Source organism: Centroberyx affinis, unplaced genomic scaffold (assembly GCF_046629955.1).
Source record: "Centroberyx affinis isolate AG114_WGS23_722 - 3 ecotype Tasmania unplaced genomic scaffold, CSIRO-AGI_Caff_v1 ptg001619l_1, whole genome shotgun sequence".
NCBI classification, from domain to species: domain Eukaryota; kingdom Metazoa; phylum Chordata; class Actinopteri; order Beryciformes; family Berycidae; genus Centroberyx; species Centroberyx affinis.
In genome coordinates this window covers 64894-85620 of record NW_027280059.1, presented here as the reverse complement: position 1 = coordinate 85620, position 20727 = coordinate 64894, and the positions used below count along the sequence as shown (strand labels likewise).

Sequence of the window (20727 nt, the reverse complement as noted above, 5' to 3'; positions counted from 1 at the left end):
AGCCTCCAAATCAGACTCCACGAGTTAATGGCATGAGTAGAGTGCTAATGATTAACTCAGAAAAATATCAAGGTCTTCCTCAGCTGACTCAGCTCACTGACACAGCCTATTGCGCTGAAGTGACACTGCAGGATAGGACTGTAAACTAACCTGGTGTGAAACTAGTGTGTTTTACACGTAAGTCGAATGATGGCATAGCAGAAAAGCATCCTGGATATTGTAAAGGATGGGAAACGCGTTGCTATAATTGAGGAATCCGTTTGGAAACTCGATTCCGTTTGGAAATCAATTTGGAGATCTCTGACTGTCTGTGAACAGTCTTTGCCTTATCAGAGGACACCATCGGCACCAGCCTCTTCGTTGTCGTTAGAGTCATCTTCATCACTGAATTCGTAGGCTAAATAAAACAAAAAATACCTCTGCGGTGCCGTCCAAAGGTCACGTGGTTTGCGCGTAACACTCGTGCGTAACGGCGCAGCCTGAAGCAGGTGGAATCAAATCCGGAAGTACGATGCTCATCAGCCCCAAAGATGGCGTTCCCCTTTGAGTAGTGACAGACAGAGACGAAAGTGAACGATAAATACCTGACGTCAAACGAGAGGTTAATGGACAACATGAGAAATCTGGCAATTAAATGTATGTCTGCTATTGGAAACTAGCAAGTTGCCTCTGAAGGCCAGCAGCATGGCGGTGGATTACAGCGGAGCCGACGGCAACTCCTACACGGTGAGACTTATCCTGACACTTTCTGATCGCTCATCAATACTTCTGTCACAATTTCACTTAACATACTGGCTGTTAAAACGTTTCATAGGCTAACTCGGTGTCTTTTCCCGTCATACGAAGTGATCCCTTACAAAACAGAACTATAACCCTGTAATACATTTTTGAAGGATACAACATAATGTCCCAGCAAAACTGTAAATTCCGATAGTAATGATACCTTAGGTGACAAAAAGTACGATATGATCACTGTGAAGTCATTATTGAGTACCACAGACACATAAGGTATAAGGAATATTGTAGGAATATCATTGGGGTTTTTTTCGTTAGAGATGATAATTGTGGTTACAATCAAGATTTAGCCAGTATGGATGAGATTATTTAAAACAATAACAATCAATGAATGTGTCTTTTTTTTCCCTCTGTAGGACAATCTCATTGGGACTTTGCTTGCTATTTTTGGAAATGTGCTGGTCAGCATCTCTTTAAGTGTTCAGGTATGTAGCTGAATCCTGCTCAGTGAATGAATCCTGCCCTGTGTTTTTGCTTCTGTTATGACAACAAATGGCCCTGATGACTTAAGAGATTTGTAGATCAGTTATGAAAAGTCTTCATATTGTTTCTCTAATTTCTGTGTAGCAGGTTCTCATGGGTCTTTGCTCTGAGCCAACATATCAGTGTCAATACGCAGGGCCATCCTCCTCATTTCCACTATCACTTTAACTGCTAAACCACCTTTATGTTTGTTTAAAGCTCATGTGTTTGCTTTCTGTAAGCTTTTTCCTTCTACATTAGCTTTTCTGTTTGCCTTCTGGCCATCACCAGTGTGTTTAACATGCGCGTCTTTCATCTACAGAAATACAGCCATGTGACACTAGCAGGAACCAAGGACCCGCGTGCCTTCTACCGGACTAAAACCTGGTGGTGCGGTTTGGTCCTCACCTGTCTAGGAGAGGGAGCGAACTTCCTCTCATACGCCTTCGCCCCCCTCGCTCTTGTGGCTCCGCTTAATGCCGTGTCCGTCTTAAGTGAGTGTTTGTGCTCTCATGCCGTTCCCTAATATGTTGGCAGTGATGCATATTCAATATAATCATTCATATGTTGCTTGTAAACACTGAAATGCCCTTGAAAATATAGTGATAATTGACTCAAGAACTAGTGTTTAAAATGAAAGTTAGATTTAGTATTAACATATTGTGTTTTCCTCTTTTCAGCAAGCTCAATTCTGGGTCTTATTTTTCTGCGTGAGAAATCTAAGCCAAAGGAGTTTGCAAGTAAGTTTCAGCTTATATTTGTGACTGAAAATTTGCTTGCGGAGGTGCGGATAGTCTATGTAAATAATAGGAAACTGATGCCATCAGATGCAAATACGTAGTCAGCCTCTCTGCACACGGCACACTGCACACTGCCTCACCAGCTGCTGTAAAGGCACACAATCAAAATGTTTGTCTAATATTGCTGAGTACAAGCTATATTTTGCTGGAAATGTAATTCCAAAAGACCTTGCAAGAGTAATCCTGCACTCTAATGTTATATTTAATATCACTTTCCTTAGTGCGGGAACTGAATGTATGTAAGTAAATGGATACTGTGTGTTATTTCAGAGCGCTATGGGCTGTCCTTCCTGGGCTGTGTCCTGACCATAGGGGGAACCTACCTCTTCGTAACATTCGGACCAAACTCTCATGAAAAACTCAACGCAGAGAACATTGTGAGACACATTGTAGGATGGCCTGTTCTCTTGTATCTGGTAAGATATTTTTATATAATGAATAATTGAATAGTTCACCCACGAGGGCCTGTCAGCAGAGTGGAGCACAATGAAGCTTCACTTCCTAAGCACCAGGCTGCACAGTTTCACTCCTTTGTTCCCTTTTCTGAAATCTACTGTTCTTAATTTTCACTCCACATTTCATCAAGGAAATATTGTTTCCTATTTCAGCAGGATATTTGTGCAAAGGCTTTTCTCTAGTCCAATAAGCATGAATTTATTTAGGCTCAGTAAGCGTATAGAAAAGAATTGGACAATTATGTATATGATTTTGCTAAACATATATCCTAAACATAAAAGAATAGACTAACTGCAGCAATCACAGAGACAATAAACAAAAGCACAATAATATGCATGAATTAAGTTATAAAAATCTGTGTTTTAAACCTCTGGGCTTACCAAATGATGCTGGGCCTATCAAGTTCAGAATGAAAAGTGCAAAAATAGTGTCCACATCAGCCGCCAGTCTTATTGCACCCATCATTCATGTGAAGAACATTCATTATCCAGCTGAATTCAACAATACAGGCACAAACCTGCATCCCACAGAGCAAATTTCCCAGCCTTGCCAACCTGTGTTGTTTTCCGCATAAACGTTTGCCTCTGGCTGTGAGGTAATTGCGCTATTATGAAAGATGACAACCGCTGCACTAATACCTGTTTTGTTTATTTGATATTAATGTGTTGTTTATTGTTGTGATGATCCTTATCGACAGCTCCTGGAGATCATCACGTTCTCCCTGCTGTTATACTTCTATAAACAGCGTAGCGCTAACTACCTCGTTGTTATTCTGCTGCTGGTGGCTCTACTAGGTGAGTCTCCGGCATTAAAGCCAATCAATTTCACACCCGCCATAAACTCCAGCAATTACAATGCTTTATTGGAATAGATTAAACAATATGGTAATTACCTCAGTTTGAAGGTTCAACAGGCGCAAAACCTGCTCTGTAATATAGATGTGGATGGAACAGCGGGGGGGTAAAATGTGTCAAAGAGGGTTGAAGGCCTTATGTCACGCTCCCTCCTCATAGATTTCATGTGCATGTGTTTCTGTGTTTAACTGTTACTTTCTCATCTCGCCTTTGGCACACAGGCTCTGTCACAGTCATTACAGTGAAGGCGGTGTCGGGCATGTTGGTCCTCAGCGTCGAGGGCACCATGCAGCTCGACTACCCCATCTTCTACGTCATGTTTGTCTGCATGGTGGCTACTGTGGTCTTCCAAGCCAGGTGAGGGACTGTGAATGCCAAACAGGAAGGGGATGTATGGGCAGTATGGTGGTTGCAATTGGCTGTACCTGTGTTAAGACAGAGTATGGGTTGTGAATATAAAGAATTAAGATGTTCACACACCCAGGGAGTAGCTTTTATATATGGATTACTGAGACAGTGGCTTCATTCAGTAGTTTTTAATGCTGACTCAGACTGAACATGATACAGCAACAGTCTTTCAATCAGTGGATATGTTTTCTTAAATACCAGTTCTCCTTTGTTTCCTTTGTTATCGTCTTAGATTTCTCTCCCAAGCTTGTAAGCTGTATGACTCCTCTCTGATCGCTGGAGTCAACTACATCCTCTCCACCTCTGTCTCTATTGTAGCTGGTGAGTTGTGTTGTCCTGTATCTCAGTGGTCCTCAGATCTGGTCCTTGTGTCCCAGAGTACTGCTGGTTTTCTATTCTGCCAGGTATTTTTCAGTCTAGCTGTCTCATCAGGGACTGTTTAGACGTGGGAGGACAGGTGAATGCAACTGACAGAATAGAAAAGCAGCAGTGCTCTGGACCCTGAGGATCAGAATTTAAAACCGCTGCTTTACTCCTTTTACAAATCTCAACACGAAAGACATGAGAGGTTTCTTTGTTTCCGTTTTTCAGGAGCTATATTTTACTTGGAGTTTAACCATGAAGACGTTCTTCACATCTGCATGTTTCTGTTGGGGTGAGTGATCATCCAGCTTTCCATCATTTATCATGCTACAGCCGAAACACTAATAAACACAAATACAACATTACGTGAGCATCTGCTTTGAAATATTGTAAATACTGGACTATCCAAACATTTCTCCTGACTAACAGCTGACTGTTGTGTGCTTTGTGTAGAACTGCAGCCTGTTTCCTCGGCGTGTTCCTCATCACCAAAAACAGGAAAAGGACCAAGACCTTTGAGCCCTATGTCACTATGGACATGGCGAATGGTTTGTACAAACTATACAAGTATAGACAAAAAGAGTATGCATTTAGGCTTAAAGGTACACTAGACAGTATTTTTACGTAAAAACACACCCGTTTTATGAATCTAAATTACAAAGTGGGGTTTCTGAGAGGTTCTAGTTTCATCCTATTTTCCCAAATGAAATTCTGGTGTCTGGTATCGACACTTCTCTGCCCACAGGGAGTGAGGAATTGGAACGAAAGAGAAAGCTGGACTTGCCAGTCTTAATACAATATTTTGCCTCTCTGGTCCCTTTAGTATCCTTTGATATAAAGCGATCACAGACAGGCTGGGTCGTTAAACATTAGTGTGTGGTGTGCAGTTTCCTCATGTCATGTTACATCATTTCTGGGTGTTGAAGGTCAAATTTTTCAAACAGTTACCTCTTGCTGCCATTTGGAGACGCCAAATATTCCTACTGTAGCTTTAAAGACTAAATACAATGACTATTAGACAAGGATCGTTCTGCATTGTGATTTGAGGTCAACAGCCGCTAATGTGAAGTTGTTGTAAGACGGTCACACCACACAGCCCCTGTCCCTTCTCTACCCAGGTGTCCCCACCATTCACGACAAGGGCCTGGTTGTTCAGCCGGAATACAACGGCTCTTTCTCCTACGGTGCTCTGGTCAACAACGATGGGGTGGCGCCCGCCACTCTGCCCGTCAACCAGAAACAAGCAGCAGTCACAGCCAGATCCGCTGCCGCCTCTCATAGGCCGGCTGACCAGAAGAAGGAGGATTAGGACCGAGTACTATTTTCCTCCTCCCTTCCATTCCACTGTCAACATTCAAAGAACTAGCAAGGCAAAGATGGAGGTGTTCAGTCCTTTTTTTTTTTTTTTTTAGTATGAACACCAATATGACACGGCCATAAAAGTGGGGAAAATGGCCTTTGTGTCCTCAACCACCTTCCAGCCCAGTCGGGATGTTTTTGATGTTCTCTTACTCTGCCTAGCACTCCTCTCCACACGCTCGCTTTTTTTTAATCTCCAAACCAAAACTTGACAGTAAAAAGCTTCCATTTTTTGAGACATTAGTTGTAACCATGCAAATAACTGTAGCTGTAGCTATTCATTCCAAAAAAAAAGTACAGGGGAAACTTGAATCTTTTGGACATTATAGCAGTACGGGCCACCTGGATTCACACAACCTCATAAATATAACGACACACTGTGTGATGTGCCTTGAAGCTTACTGCCTTTTCCCTTGTATTCGCTGTGAGATGTAAGGACCAATTCCCATGACTCTCCAGTTATTTCGCTCCCATTCCCCCATTAATGGGAATACAGAATTCATACAGCCGTGTGCTGTTTCATTAGTAAAGGGGAATGTGAAAACTCTTGCCAATGAACACTTTCACTTTTCAGCAGTTTCAAATGTCTGCCTCCAACTCTGCTTCCCGGGAGCAGTTGTCACTCCACAATGTTCTGCCTCTTGTTCATAGGACTGTATTACTGCTTTGTCTGATGTGACCAAAAATGGGTGCAATTATTTTATTTTATTTTATGTTATTGTAATTTATTTATTGATTTTAAAGTTTGCTTTTAATGTGCCTTGAAATATAGCTTTACACTGGAGGAAATACTGTAAGGCTGAAGCATAACCCAGGTTGGTGAGTAATGCATTACATAGCAGGACTACAGCCATTTGATTATGGGAAATGGCAACTGTAATCTGTGATTAATAAATTAGAGAGGAAGGTGATAACTTCTTGGATTACTCAAACAGAAGGGAGTCAGAAGACATTTGGATCGTAAAATCATAATTTCATTTCATGATGATGCAACACAAATTGCTTTACAGACATGATTCTAAATCATCAAAAAAGAGACAATATATTAGAAACATCAAATATTAACTATGATCAACAGAACTTACTCAAATACTACTCAAATATATTGTCATTAACTGTATGCTTGGGAGTTTCTGAGGACCAAATAATCCGGAAGTATAACTGAAAATAATCAGATAATGTTGCTAAATTGGGGTAATCCAATGGATTATGTTCTTTCGTTAAGTTTTTAGGATGTAATTTGTACTTCAATGCATTTTAAATGTAACCTTCCCACCCCTGGGTCAAACTTAAAGGTGTTAGTAGTATAAGCTTAAAATACCCCATTTATTTTAATGTGTAAGTATTGTGCATGCTGGATGACAATAATGAAAGTTGTAAAATATCTTTGTATTTATTTATTATGTATCTAAACAATCCATAATGAATGAATGAATGGCAATATATTGGATACTTAGATATTGTGTTCTTCACCTCTAATTGTGGCACTGCATTTCTAGTCTTTTAATAAAATGGTAGGGAGCTACTCATGGGCTGGATGCCTGCACAGTATTCAGTATGTGGTTATTTTGTTTGTTTGGCCTCTGGTTGTGTGTAAATGCACTGGATGAAGTGTATTGCGCACAAGCTCAACAGTTGTATCACAGTGTAAAGCCACTGAATCCAGCTTTGTTAATAATAGTGGCTTCTAATCAAACCACTACAGCTTTTACCACATTTTGCTGATCTTATAAATTAAAAGTAGTCTCAAGATAGTTCCATATAAATCAGATTTAGTCTTGTAAATGAAATGTACTCCAATTGTAGCCCAAAGTCTCCTCAAATGGGTCAGGCACTATGCTGACCAAGATGCAGTGGTGCTTGCACAAGGTCATATGTTCAAGCTGTTGCCTTTCAGTTAATAATAATCCTTTGTTGGTCGCTGATTTTCCCTGCTTTACCAGTTTTGAAAACCCTTTTATTTAGGTCTATGTAGTCTAATACTCAAGTTTGTCTGACTGTATGATAAGCCAAAAGCTGGTGCCGAAGGCCTATTTTCTCCACTGATGCCATTCTCTGGACAGGGCCTGCTCATATACTTGCACAATAAATAAAAGGTATTTCTTGTGGTAAAAAGTTCAAACATAAAAACGTGCCATCCTGTTTATTTTTGGGTGAAGATGAGTAGACTGTTAGCTTTGGAAAGACATTCATTCATCAATAACAGAACTACAGGGGATGACAAAATAACAGAAACACCTGATGATATACAGTAAGTACCTAAGGAGTAGGGCTTCAGTCAGCTTCAATCTCCCTTAAAATGGTGTCATACAAGTCCTGAACTGTGTGTGGTGGGATACTGGATCATTCTTCATGAAGAACAGCCTCTAGTTTTTTGAGGGATGAAGGAAGTGGGAATCTACACTCTCTGTGGTCCAGCATGAGGTTGGGAAGGCCATGGAAGGAGTTTGACTTCATCCTGGTGGTCATGAAACCACTGTTGAATTTGTTTAGCAGTGTATATGGGGGCATTATCATCTTGGATGGGAATGGAGTCGGCACCCTAGGGAGCATCAGAGTCCTGTAAAATGGCTTAATATTCTTTGGCTGTTATAAGGCCATGCAGAATCAGACCTAATGATTCATTTGGCCTCTTTGCCTCATGCTGCTTTGAAAACCAATAAAGTGGATGTCAGGCTTCTTTTAAAACTAACACATCGCCTGTAGTCGTTTTTGTAAAAGTAACGACGAAGTTCAAGTCATTTTTCATGTGGTGTTTGTTTCCGTTATTTTGTCCACCACCTGTAACTCTGTGGCGTGCAACAGGTGGATTCAGAACATTGCACCGTGAACCGGCTGGAATGATTAAAAGGCCTGCAGAACTGTAACCAACCCGTTATTTTTACACAGCTTTTGTTGGATTTTATTCAATGATCCCCGGCGGCTGATCGGTCACTATGTCTGATCGCACCCAAAGCGCATTTTGCTGCAGAGCCTCCTCGGCCACTCCGTGTTTACTGAGCTCTCGCCACCAATCTTGAAGCGCAGCATCCTCCCCTTGCTGAAGCCCCATTGGTAGATGACAGCATCAGCTGGCATCTCATTGGTCTCACCTTGCTGGGACTGGCGCTGGAGTAGGCTGCGTCAGATAGTGTACAATAATCTAATAATAACAAACGCCGTCGCATCTGACAGCAGCGTCAAAAACACAAAGCGCACCTTCATTCTATATAAATGGTCTGAATCACCTGAAAATCCCGCCTGCGCTGAGACAAAGTCCACTTGCAATGGTTTGTTGTGGCCGCTTGCACTAACAGTGGTGAGTAATATAGGTAACAGTATTTGCATTTGGACTGATTAGAGTGGAAAAAATCACTCCCGAGCCAAATGATGTGATGTATGTGTTAGTTTCAATCGGTGAGATTTCACTGTCATTTTGACAGCAAGTTTATTACCAGAGTTTTCCATCCGTGTGCGCGCGGCTAGGCCTCTGATGCAACTTTCTTATGAATTCCCATTTTATTAAAGGTGGAGAAAAAATAGGTTAGGCCCATTTGGCATTGGATCAAAGTCACTCTTTCCGATAGAATTGATCACCGTTATACCACGTGCCACAATTATGAAGGGTGTTTTACATAATATGTTGGGACAAATTTCCTTTAAGTAAACCTAATGCAAATTTTGATATCACGGTCTGCCGTGTAGCCCTATACTGTGGACCCGGTGATGTTATTGGTGTCTTTGCCTTTGCGGCGTTCAGCCTGATAGAATATCATGGCATGCTGCATTTACATGTTATTCTACCGAGATTACATGACAGTAGGTTACAGCTTTTGACCTTAAATCAACATCCACACCGTGGACTCTACTGCATATGATGAAGAACCGCGTGTTTTTGTTTTTTTTGTTTTTTTTAGATTTACATCCTCATACTATTATGACAATATTGATGATAACCTACATCTGGTCAAATGTCCCACCAGATGTCACTCTATCCCAGTACAACACTGGAAATGTTTGTGTTGAGACCTACTCTTAACAGTAGAGGTCTCACATATTAGACAGGGCCAGAAGAACACAAACTAAATGGATTTAATGAATATAACCAGTTACTTCATGGAGATATTATCATAACCCTTTTCTTTCTTATGATCAATGTCTTAATGTTTCCCCATGTGTTGTTTCCTTTTTATGTAACAAAATAATATGCTTCTTATGACTGAATCTACAAGTCTGTTGCACAAATATTTATTTGTGATTTGAAACTGATGCTATACCGAACGCATAAAATCAGTGTTGTTTGGGTCAAAGCAAGCATTTATCCATCCTTCCTGTCATGCCCCATCAAGGCATCAATGCAATGTTTCACCAAATATTTCTAAGGAATCTGGCGTGGGAGCTGGCAGTAGATTTTCTCAAGTGCTGTGACAGACCAATGTCCAAACAGATTAAACCATGAATAAAGATTGAAAATGAAATTGTTTCATCAGTAAAATGGACTAAAAGGCAAGATTTGAAAATGAAACATCCAGCTTTTTTTTCTTTATGTTCCATTTCTTTCTTTCTCACTTGCCTCACCTTTGCTTCTGTTGATCTTCCTCCCTTCTTGCATCCTGTAACTCTCATTCTCTCCTATCCTTCATCACCCTGCTAACCCCTTTCTTTCACTCACTTTCTCTCTTTTATCTATCCTACAGCCTGTGTAGCATTGTCCCTAACACCTTGCTGCCGTTCTGTAATCGGCACTCACCAGAGTCTCACTATTCCATCTCTTCACGTTTTCCCCCAAACATCCAACCTGTACATTCACCTTATCTCCTCACTTCCAATCTCTTAACCTCCACTCTCTTAGTTGGACCTCACCCAGCCTCTGTGATCCCCACCCGCCGACCAGTCAGCCTCCGAAAGGCTCAAGATGCTGCGAGAGAGCTCCAAGGCCTGGAGCAACGGCTCCGAGGCCTACAGCAGCGATCCGGAGGAGGACGAGGAGGAGGAGGAGGACATGGTGTTCGGGGAGAATGACGAGGAAGGCATGGCGGAGGAAATGATGGATCTGAGCGACCTTCCCACGGCGCTCTTCGCATGCAGCGTCCACGAAGCCGTGTTCGAGGAGGACATGCACCGGGTGAGATGGAATAAACTTGCATACTGAGTCAATTAGGGTGGTGTATTTGTGTGTGTGTGTGTGTGTGTGTGTGTGTGTGTGTGTGTGTGTGTGTGTGTGTGTGTGTGTGTGTGTGTGTGTGTGTGTGTGTGTGTGTGTGTGTGTTCGCGCGCGTGCATTTGAGTCACCCTACTGAATGTGTCAGTGCTTCCAAGTTTCAAGGGCCCGCTAACAGTAGCATGATGTCATCCACAGCCTTGCTCTTGTCTGTCAAAGTCCAGTCATGGTCTCAAGCTGCGCTGTTAATTCCTTAGCCGCAAACACACACACACGGACACACACAGACACACACACGCACACATATACACACCTGATGCTTGGATGTTTATGCGCGACTGTCATGCCAGGAAGCGTCCCATGCAGGGAAGGGATTACAATATGACTCACACTGACTCATGAGCCATATTCAGTCACCTCCAGCCTTGCTCCATGTGCCAATGCATATCATTCGATCATCACCACAATGCAGTGTGTTATTTCTGCCCGCTGATGCTCACAGACGTGGAAACAGGCCTCATGCATGCGGGGAAGTGCACCTGAAAAGCACATACAAACATGCAGATGCACAAACGCTGCAGACGTCAAATACGCTCACATGCACGCTCATGCACACACACACACACACACACACACACACACACACACACACACACATCTAAGCTGGTCACTTGTGTTTCCTGACTGTTTGATCTGTCAAGGCCGCTCTAAGATGTGCTGAGTCCTTCTGTTACAGCTTTATCTGACTCCCCAGAGCAGCAATACTTGGATCACTTGGATCCTGTTTGCTGGAGGAGGGAACAAAGAAAATACTTTTAATTTTCTGCCCCTCTAATCCAATTATGCTGTCCTACCATCCTTCCATCCCTCCAGCTGGCATGCTTCACATCTCTCTCTCTCTCTGTTTATATCTCTTGGTCTCTCTCTCTCTTCTCCTCTCTCTCTCTCTCTGTCTCAACTCTATCCATCTCTCTACTGTACCCATCTCTCTCTCTCAACTGTATCTATCTCTCAAAGCTACCCACCTCCCTCTTCTGCATTGCAGTTTTCTCTCCTCTTTCTTATCACAGTAAAGGCACTTGCTTGCTCTTACTCTAAGCTTTCTTCTCCTTTTCGCAATTCTTAACCGTCGTTCTCCTAACCTTTCTTTATTTATCCCCTCTATGTATATAAATGCAAAGCAGAGAGGCTAAAATTGGCACACAAAATCCCTTTAAATGAATCACTCCTGCTTTGTGAGTTTGCTGTTTGTACACCCGTTGCTCCTAGCAGTGGAGTCCGCCCCCTTCCCTCCCTTTCGTTTTGCTTCCTCACTTCATTACGATTCACACTCTGGCTTTTAAGTGGAAATGCCACCCACTCACCCTTCAGTCAGAGCATGTCAATAGATTGTTCTCCATATGGTTCAATTAAATGAGCTGCTCTAAAAATAGAACTTTTGACATTTATTTAAACTTTCAAAATGAGGACAGGAAGGGAAGGGATGGGAAATGAAAAGGAGGTTACTTGCGATACTTTCAAAGCACGCACAGGGGCTTTATTAGGTTGTTTTTAGCTTATAGCAGTGCTGTTTTGATTCTGTACACACACACGCACACATGCACGCGCACACACACACACACACACGCACACACAGACAGAGTCTCTGTTCTTTACTCTAAAATAGCAAAATCTCAGCATTTTCCTCACTGTTAAAAACTGTCATCTGTAAACTCAGTGTCTCCATCCTTAATGAAGAACAGGGACATGGCAACCTACATTTTTGTGTCTTTGGGCTCTTGGCTCTCTCCCAACACCGGCATTACCTTCCGTTTCTGTTCTAAAAGGCCTGCATGCAAGAGGATGGGCTTTTTCTGTAATCACACAGTGCTTTTTCAGAGAGGGAGAGAGAGAGAGAGAGAGAGAGAGAGAGAGAGAGAGAGAAATGTGCCCTCATCGTTACCAGAAGCTCTTAACAGCAGGCTGTAAAAGCCTTTTCCTTTCTTCTGCATTAGTGAAAAGAAACTAAAACCTAGTGACACACTTTTTCGTTTATCCGCAGTATTTTGTTCCTCTGACCAGCTTTTAGCTAAAATGGAGAGAAACTGCTTTCTAATTCTCTTGGAAGTTCAGCCCACCTCTACACTGAAATGATTGGATTTCTTTTTCATGTACTAATGCTCTCATGATTTGCTAGTCTAGTTATGATTTGTTCCATGTGAAGGCCTACCTATAGTGAAGAAGGCATGGCAATAGAATTAGAAGTATTGTACAGAGCGAACAGAGCTGCAGCCAATGTAGCTAGTAAATGTAATGTAATTCATTATCTATAGTTCCTACAGGCAAGAAGCGTGTATGAGAGTTGGAGACAGTTGGGGGAGGAGGGAGGGTGGGGAGGGGGGCAAAGTGCCAGGGTAAAGTGGTATCTGTGCTTGTCAAGGGAAAGGTCAGTGAAGCCATTAGGACCAAGTCATCCCTCATAGTGCCCAGTGCATGATAGCAAGCCTAATCAGCACAGAGCGAGGCTTTCATGGCGAGCTCTCCCCACTTCCTAAAACAGTACAATCAAGCAAGTTTCAGCTGCAACCTTCATAGAAAACCAAACAAAATATTTTTAAGCGCTGGCCTGTATCATTATAGGAGTGAAGATGCTGCAAATAATATCAGCTTAATAATAAATCCAGTGGCCCTCCAATCACCATACACTCACCATACACACATCAACAACAGCAATATAAATTTCTTATCTGGCACTTTTGCTGCAGAAACACTGCAAGATTTTCCAAACAGTTATTAACAGTGCAGCAGCAATGGAGTAAGCCCGTAAAAAGTTGGACTGCTCTAATGGCTACATCTGTCCCACTTCTGGCTAATGTGTTTGATATTGTGACTCATATATATCGGGCAGATAAAGTAAGACACCCCCGAGGAGAGTGGAGCAACAAAACACATCAGGGACTAAAGATAGCGTGATAGAGGATGTGAAAAGTGAGATGTGAAGTGAGTGTGTGTGTGTGTGTGTGTGTGTGTGTGTGTGTGAATGTGTGCGTTTGTGCATGCACACACACAATGCGTTTGCATATGTGTACATGCTTGCGCGTGGCAATGTATGTTTGCATGTGTCAGACTATAGTCTATTTTTGGGTGTGGGTCCCGCGGGGTGAACGTGAGGGAGAGGGTGCTGAAGGTCAGACATGATGCAGTGCAGAGTGAGCGTGTGCCTCTGGCCTCCTGCTCCCGCTGCCGCCTGGATATTATTCTGCTACACTGACTGGGGTTGTCTCGCCAACCTGCTTTGCCCAATTTGCTTGTTTCCCCTTTATTTATCAAACAGAAGAAAGCAGAGAGCAATTTAAGACGAGCAGCCGAAAATAGAAAGCAGAGTTTGGGTAAATGGAGCTGTTTTGGCACTCAGGGTAGTGTTAAGTATTCCTCACATTTGACAAGATGACAGTGTGTTTCTTGTATAATGACATCGTTTCCACCTTTGTTTGTTACACTGTATCACTCCCAGCACTTAGATAACAGGCTCTCTACTGAGGGCACAGATATAATAGGGCAAGCTAATACTGTGTAGTAAATAATACTGTATAGTAGGGGAGAACAGGATAAGATGAACCTTTTCTTGCATTTTGTGCTACTACTGCAAAATAAACGTGTATTTATTTCAAACAATAATTGCTATGTATACTTAAGAGTGTTGGGTATCCATGGAAATGAAAACATTTTCTGCATCTAATACAGTTGTAGAAGTACAAGACGTTAAGAAATGGTCCATTAAAGACCAAAAGACCATTAAAAAATGGTCTTTTGGTCTGGGTAGAGATAAGCTGAGCATAGGGACGGGGCAAGTTGAGACATATGGGGGTAAAATGTTCCACAACTTACAACATTTATTTTTGTCCTGTTCAGTACTTCCACTCTGGTCTTTCCAGCATGCAGGAGTAGACAAACTGTCTCCCCATCCTGTCTCTTCTGAGAATCACATTCTAACAACATAACTGATGTTTACTTCAAGGTACCATGGTGATAATTTCTCTCATTTTCAAAAGGACAAAAAAGCACAGCTTAGCTCAACTGCCAACTCAATGATTGCGCAGTGTGTGTGTGTCTGTGTGTGTGTGTGTATGTCTGTCTGGCTGGCTGGTTGGCTGTCATAACCTGCTCTTGCTACTTCTCCTTTGTTGATTTTTTCAGTATATCTCTTCAGTGTCATTCTGTCTGTCCTCTGTTCCCTTGCCACTGATCAAATTGACTTTCCTTCTCACACTTCATTGGCTGCCCTTTGTAGATCCTCCAAGGAGGCTGAACCCGTTTGTTTTGTGTTTGCCATCTCATGGCGTAATGAAATCTGCTCTATGATATTATTATATATATTATTATTATTATTATTATTATTATTATTATTGAGCACATATATGTGTTTAAATTAACTACATTTAATAGAATGTAATGTTTAGATTGGGGTAAGCCACTATTTTGGCAAAACTACCTCAAACAGCAAATCAGGCCCACAGTTATTCTAGGTTTATGATCTCATATTGTACCTTATAAAACCTTAAACTATATAACAAAGCCTCAAACATATCTACTTCTATTATAAACAAGAATCGTGAATGAATGACATCTTTACCATGATGAAATCACTTGACATAGCAAAAATGTGATTTTGTTTGACCTGGTTCTCTTACCTCTTTATCCATATGCTCTCCTCCATCACAGATTCAGGGAAATGAATTGTTCCTCTTTAATCTGTGATCACATGATTAATTTTGTGTATGGTTGCCAAGATAAAAGGGCTGGCTCATCCTACCCACAGACTCATCTTACACTGCCCTCCCCTACTGCACAGAAACTGGTAATGAAAGTGTAAAATTTGGGATGCGATGTAAGCCGACGTGTTATTTGTTGTTAGTCGTGTTCCTGCAGTTCTGTTTAAAATTGTGTTCAGAATCTGGTTCAAGCGGTCTAAAAAAAGAAATCTTAAGTGTGCGTATTCAACAATAGCAGTTCACAATACAATATCACAGTACAAGAAAGTATGATCAGTTTTCACTATATTGTGATACGACCTGAACCGGTGTAAATGGACTCCCATGAGTTAAAGTGTAACCAATACATGAGAACTGCATGTCTGTCTGTCTATTCGTCCTGTATCATCAGTAGAATTGTGAGTAGAATGGGTGCTGTGGGTGCCTGCCGTCCATGGCCAACAATGTAGAGAATCCCTTGGAATGTAGTAATATTGGTAAAAATTACTAATATGGTAAATAAGCATATTATGAACAATCAAAATATTTTCGATTGCTAATTCACTCTCATAAACTTTATCAACATAGACGTTGACAAATTTGCAAAGATGAAATCTAGAAAAATTAATTTGTCGGGTTGGTGCAATATGGCAGATCTTCTTACTGTGATATTGAGGCACCTCCATGACTTAATGTGAATTGCTAAATAAATACCCAATTTAGGCTAATTGCTCGTGTTGTTTTGACAAATCACTGGGAATTAGCACTGCATTTTCTGTAACATAATAGTTGTGAATTTTAACAAGTTAGTTTTGCCCTCGCACCCATATGCATGAAAGGAAAGCTCCACCCCTGTCCTGTATGCTAAAAATATATTCTGAAAATTGGACGGTTTTATCTTCATGTTGAGTCTGTTGGACTGTGTTCATCTAAAAGTTGTTGTTGTTAGTTGTTAATCTATGAATAGAGACATTGTACTACATTATACTACATACAGTTTGGTTCAGATCCTGAGTCCTGTCCAGGCTTTGTTTGTTTTCCTTTTGTTTATTTACAGCCCTTTGTTAATGTCTTGATGTTGTTTGACTCTGGAAAGCCTGCTGCCCTGTGAAGTCGTGTCTGGGAGTTATTTATTAGAACAGAGGAGGAAGACTGACATTCAAATCAATTTGTGCCGGTTGTCCTTTACAGAAAAGTACTATTGACAGTCTTTGTTTTTTTTCCTCTCTCTTGGCTGATGTTTTTTTTAGTATTAGTTACCTTGCTAGAAAAGGGAAAATCAATAATGTATGTGACTCTCCCCAATTCAGTTTGGTTTATTTTTGTTCTTGGATGTTTATTTTCCATTTTTCTTTATATCTTTCATTTGTTCATTTCTCTCATGAGTGCTTTTCTTCCCTCTCACTTGTCTTTGTCTCTATGTCTGTATCATTCTCTCTCTCTCTCTCTCTGTCTCCATCATGTTGCTTTTTTATGGTCTGGATTCATCGCTTTGACTGTTAGTGTGGGGGCTTTATGTATTAGATTAATGGCATTTTATGGGCTTTATTATGGCGTTCTATATATCTGTGTTATTATGTATCATTTGAATGACTGCAGGGATTTGTGGAACAGATCTGGAAGCTATAGCATGAGGACTGGAGGAGAGGAGGAGAGGAGGAGAGGGGCAGGCCTCGCCTCCCCCCCTCTTCCTTTTCATTTACTCTGCTGATGCGCCAGCCTCACTCTTTAAAGTTTGGGGTCTCGTCACAGCAGTTCACCACTTCTGCTCGTCGTAACTGCCATGAAGATCCCAAGGCTTCATATTAGATATATTTGATGGCTCTGTGAAAGAATAGAGAGCTCTTTCTATCCTCTGGTGAAGTTTCTTCCCTGCAAAGAGTCTGTCATTCATAAACAGAGATCTTTCTTTCTCCCTCTTTGTTTGCTTGCCTCTGAAAATGGCACACACTTCTCCGAACACTGTGTTGTCTTCGAAGCTGTTGTGTGTGTGTGCGCGTGCGTGCGTGCGCGTGTATCTGAGATTGCCTGAGGTCCTTCCCTGCCCATTTTTCATTTTGTTGTGTCTGGTATTCCAGCAGTGGTGATGGCTGCATGCGGGTGGTAGAGTCCGCCTGGCCCATCCAAAGATTTGACCTGGATTCAAGGCAAAGCAATCAGTGGAACCATCGGCACGTGTTGCTCTCCGCTTCCTCTGTTCCCCTCCTCTCCCGGTGTCTCTGTCCCACTCACACAGCCACAGCAGCTCATCTCTCCTGCTCCTAAGCCGCTGGACTGGGTTAAAACGCTCAACAGCTGCTGGTGGCCGACCAGATGTGGGCCGTGAACCAAAAACCTATACTGCATGTCTGCCGCCATGTTTGGAAAGCACTTTGTAACACTTTGTTTCCAAAAGCGCTCTATACACTACAAGTCAAAAGTTTGGACACACGCATATTACTATTTTTCCACATTTTAGAATAACAGTAAATGGAATTATGCAGTGACCAAAAAAGTGTTTAAGAAATCAAAACTATCTTATATTTTAGATTATTTAAAGTGGCCGCCCTTTGCCTTGATGGAAAGGCAAAGGCTTTGGAAAGAAATTCATACATAGGCATCAACTTCACTATTTATATTTGTCTAAAAAAAATAATTTCAAGCGTTTAAGCATAAGCCTTTAGATCAAAATGGCTTTAAGATAATGAAAACATAGTACATTCAATTTGGTGTGTCCAAACTTTTGACTGGAATAAAACGTATTATTATTATTGTTATTATTATTATTATTATTATTATTATTCTCAGGAGTCGATAGTCAGAATCGGCCCTATGGAGCTGTGCACTGCTAATGACTAATGTTTGATAGGCTGAAGGCATGAAAATCCATGTCTATCAAAGCTTTCCGCATCCAGATGAATAAATGCTGCAGTGGCTACATTCCTCCGCTGCCTCTCATCATGTCAGCTCATCTGCAGACTTTAAGCCCCTGGAGGAAACATGTTTCAGTCTCTGCAGGAGTGTGGAGAGAGGCTGCGTGTGTGTCTTGTGTTTGTCATTAACAGTTGATGGCTGGTATCTGTCTGACCTCAGGTATTCATGCTGTCCTCTGCACCTGACAAGACCTCTTTCTCTCTCTCTCTCCCTCTCTTTCTATTTTCACTCCCTCTCTCTCTCTTTCTCTATTTTTATTCCCTCTCTGCCATTGTATCCCTCTCTGTTTCTCTCCCACTCTCTCTTTCTCTCTGTCATCTCCAATCTCTCCCTCTCTTTCTCACCTACACTCTGTAGATCTCTCTCTCTCTCTCTCCATCTCTCTCTCTCTCTGCCCTGTAGACACTCTTTTATCCTCCATCCCTCTGTCTCCCCCTGGCTCACTGTGTCTGTACTTGGCTGCTTGCTTTATAAATAGCTTGGCCTAGATTACAGCAGCTGCATTGGCGCTGGCACCAGGGGTTGGTTTGGCAGGGCCAGCCAAGGTAGCCTGGTGTAACAAGAGGTTGGCAGTGAAGGGATGGAGAGAGGGAGAGAGAGAGAGAGAGAGAGAGTGAGAGTGAGTGTGTGTGTGTGCGTGCGTGTGTGTGTGTGTGTGCAGGCGTGTGAAGATTATGAGGATAGTGCAGCCTATCTGCTTGTCTGCAGTGGCCATGCTCAGGAGTGTGTGTGTTTACACTGTCAATCTTTCCATTCTTCTGCTGTCACATCATACACACACACACACACACGCACGCAAATGCAGACAAAGCACATCCGTGCTTCTGTGAGAATTGTTGTCACATTTGACATGTTTTTCAAGCATTTTATATTTTGGATGCATTCTGGTAGTGAATGTGTTGTGTGTGTGTGTGTGCATGCATGCATGTGTATGTGTTTTTATTTGCATACACAGTAAATATACCACAAATACAGTATATCTTTGCAGGAAAATGTTACTTGTGATCGTGCTTATATAATGTTTTTTTTGGTTCTGCGTGTGTGTGTGTGTGTGTGTGTGTGTGTGTGTGTGTGTGTTTTGAGCATGCGTACACCGGCCCACCGTGATGATCTGCCCTGATTTCCTCCCTCCTGCTCCTCTGCAGAGCCTCAGTTCGGAATACAAATGCCGGTCATCAGTGAGTCTGAGACGCAGTGTCTCACCCTCTGAGCATCTCTACCGCTGCTCTGCTCCTCTTCTCATTTCTCAGAAAGCACACAATGAATGTTAGAGAGTCAGCAAGATCCCCCCCACCCCCCCATTACCTGTGTGCCTTATCTATCAATGTGCGTAGTATGAATATTCATTTATTTATACATACACATGGCGAGGCGGGGTTAAGTGGAAAAAACACACTAGCAGAGCAGGGACTCATCCTGCCAATCCACATAGTTTTAGATTAGTGTTGAACTAAATATAAACAACTATTCAGTGTTTTTGTTGGCCTGATGTTTGCCATGTTGGCTTTTATATATTTGACTGTCAACAACAGACTGTAAACCTCTACAAATTAACAACTTTGTTATGCTTGCAGGCATAGAGAAAGACTGCTGTCACTGCCAAATTAGCTGTAGTCGAAGTACCTTGATGATCCTTGTGATATCTGTTTATACACATACAGTACATATACTGCACTGCATATAGTAAGTATAGAGATTTGGTCCAAAAAATTATACATCCAGCATTTAAAAGATTTAGCACCCTCCCATGAAAAAGAATCCCTGGCAATAAAGTAAAACACCCCATGGAACATTACTGAAGTTATTAACAGGTGTTTACAAGGGAGTAAGATTTTAAATGGTATAATTATCAGTATTTATTTTAAGAATTAAGCAATGATCTTCAGGTATCAATTCTATCTCAAATGGATAAAGAATGTGTTGGGAATGTGTTGCAGTGAAACTCTCTATATGCATTCATGGACTCTTGAAATGAGCTTTGCTGCCTGTGAGCGCTAACAGAGGGAATTGTGAATGAGGAGAAGAGAAGTGAGAATGAGCAGGAGGAGAGCTGCAGAACAGGGCCAGAGAGGAGGAGAAAGTGCTTCATCATCCACAGCAATCCATCCTACTTATCAGCAGTGACAAAGGGATCAGAGGAGTGCATCAACATAGTGCTTTGATAATCAAAAACACTTAAATCTACATGCCATGTACGTTGACAGTTAATACTATAGAGTAGAAATGCTAGATTAGAATAGACTATACTAAACTAGACTACATTAGACTAGACAAGTGTAAACTAGTCTATACTGGACTTCAGCTGCAGTAGGAGCGGCAGGATGGCCCAGTGGTCAGAGAGGCTTCCCTTCAACTGGAGAATCCAGTTTCAAGCTCCTGTGTGTCAACCACTGATCACTCTGTGAAGAGAATTTTCCTACTGGCACAAGTCAAAATGTTGTCCCCCA

The 20727-nt window shown here is 41.8% G+C and overlaps 2 protein-coding genes across 2 annotated transcripts in view; both read left to right on the top strand.

The window, feature by feature from the left end:
- Positions 1-350: 350 nt before the first annotated feature.
- Positions 351-7048, top strand: nipal3 (NIPA like domain containing 3). Its single transcript, XM_071528102.1, has 11 exons — positions 351-726; positions 1152-1220; positions 1580-1751; positions 1938-1997; positions 2328-2473; positions 3211-3307; positions 3589-3724; positions 4008-4096; positions 4367-4430; positions 4592-4686; positions 5257-7048. Exons 1-11 carry the CDS (start codon positions 685-687, stop codon positions 5445-5447), a joined length of 1161 nt encoding a protein of 386 aa, XP_071384203.1. The 5' UTR covers positions 351-684; the 3' UTR covers positions 5448-7048.
- Positions 7049-10391: 3343 nt separating this feature from the next.
- rcan3 (regulator of calcineurin 3) overlaps positions 10392-20727 on the top strand; it is a 33926-nt gene continuing 23590 nt past the window's right edge. Inside the window, exon 1 of the mRNA XM_071528119.1 lies at positions 10392-10601. Within this exon, the coding sequence (XP_071384220.1) occupies positions 10392-10601 (210 nt within the window). The remainder of the gene's footprint in view (positions 10602-20727) is intronic.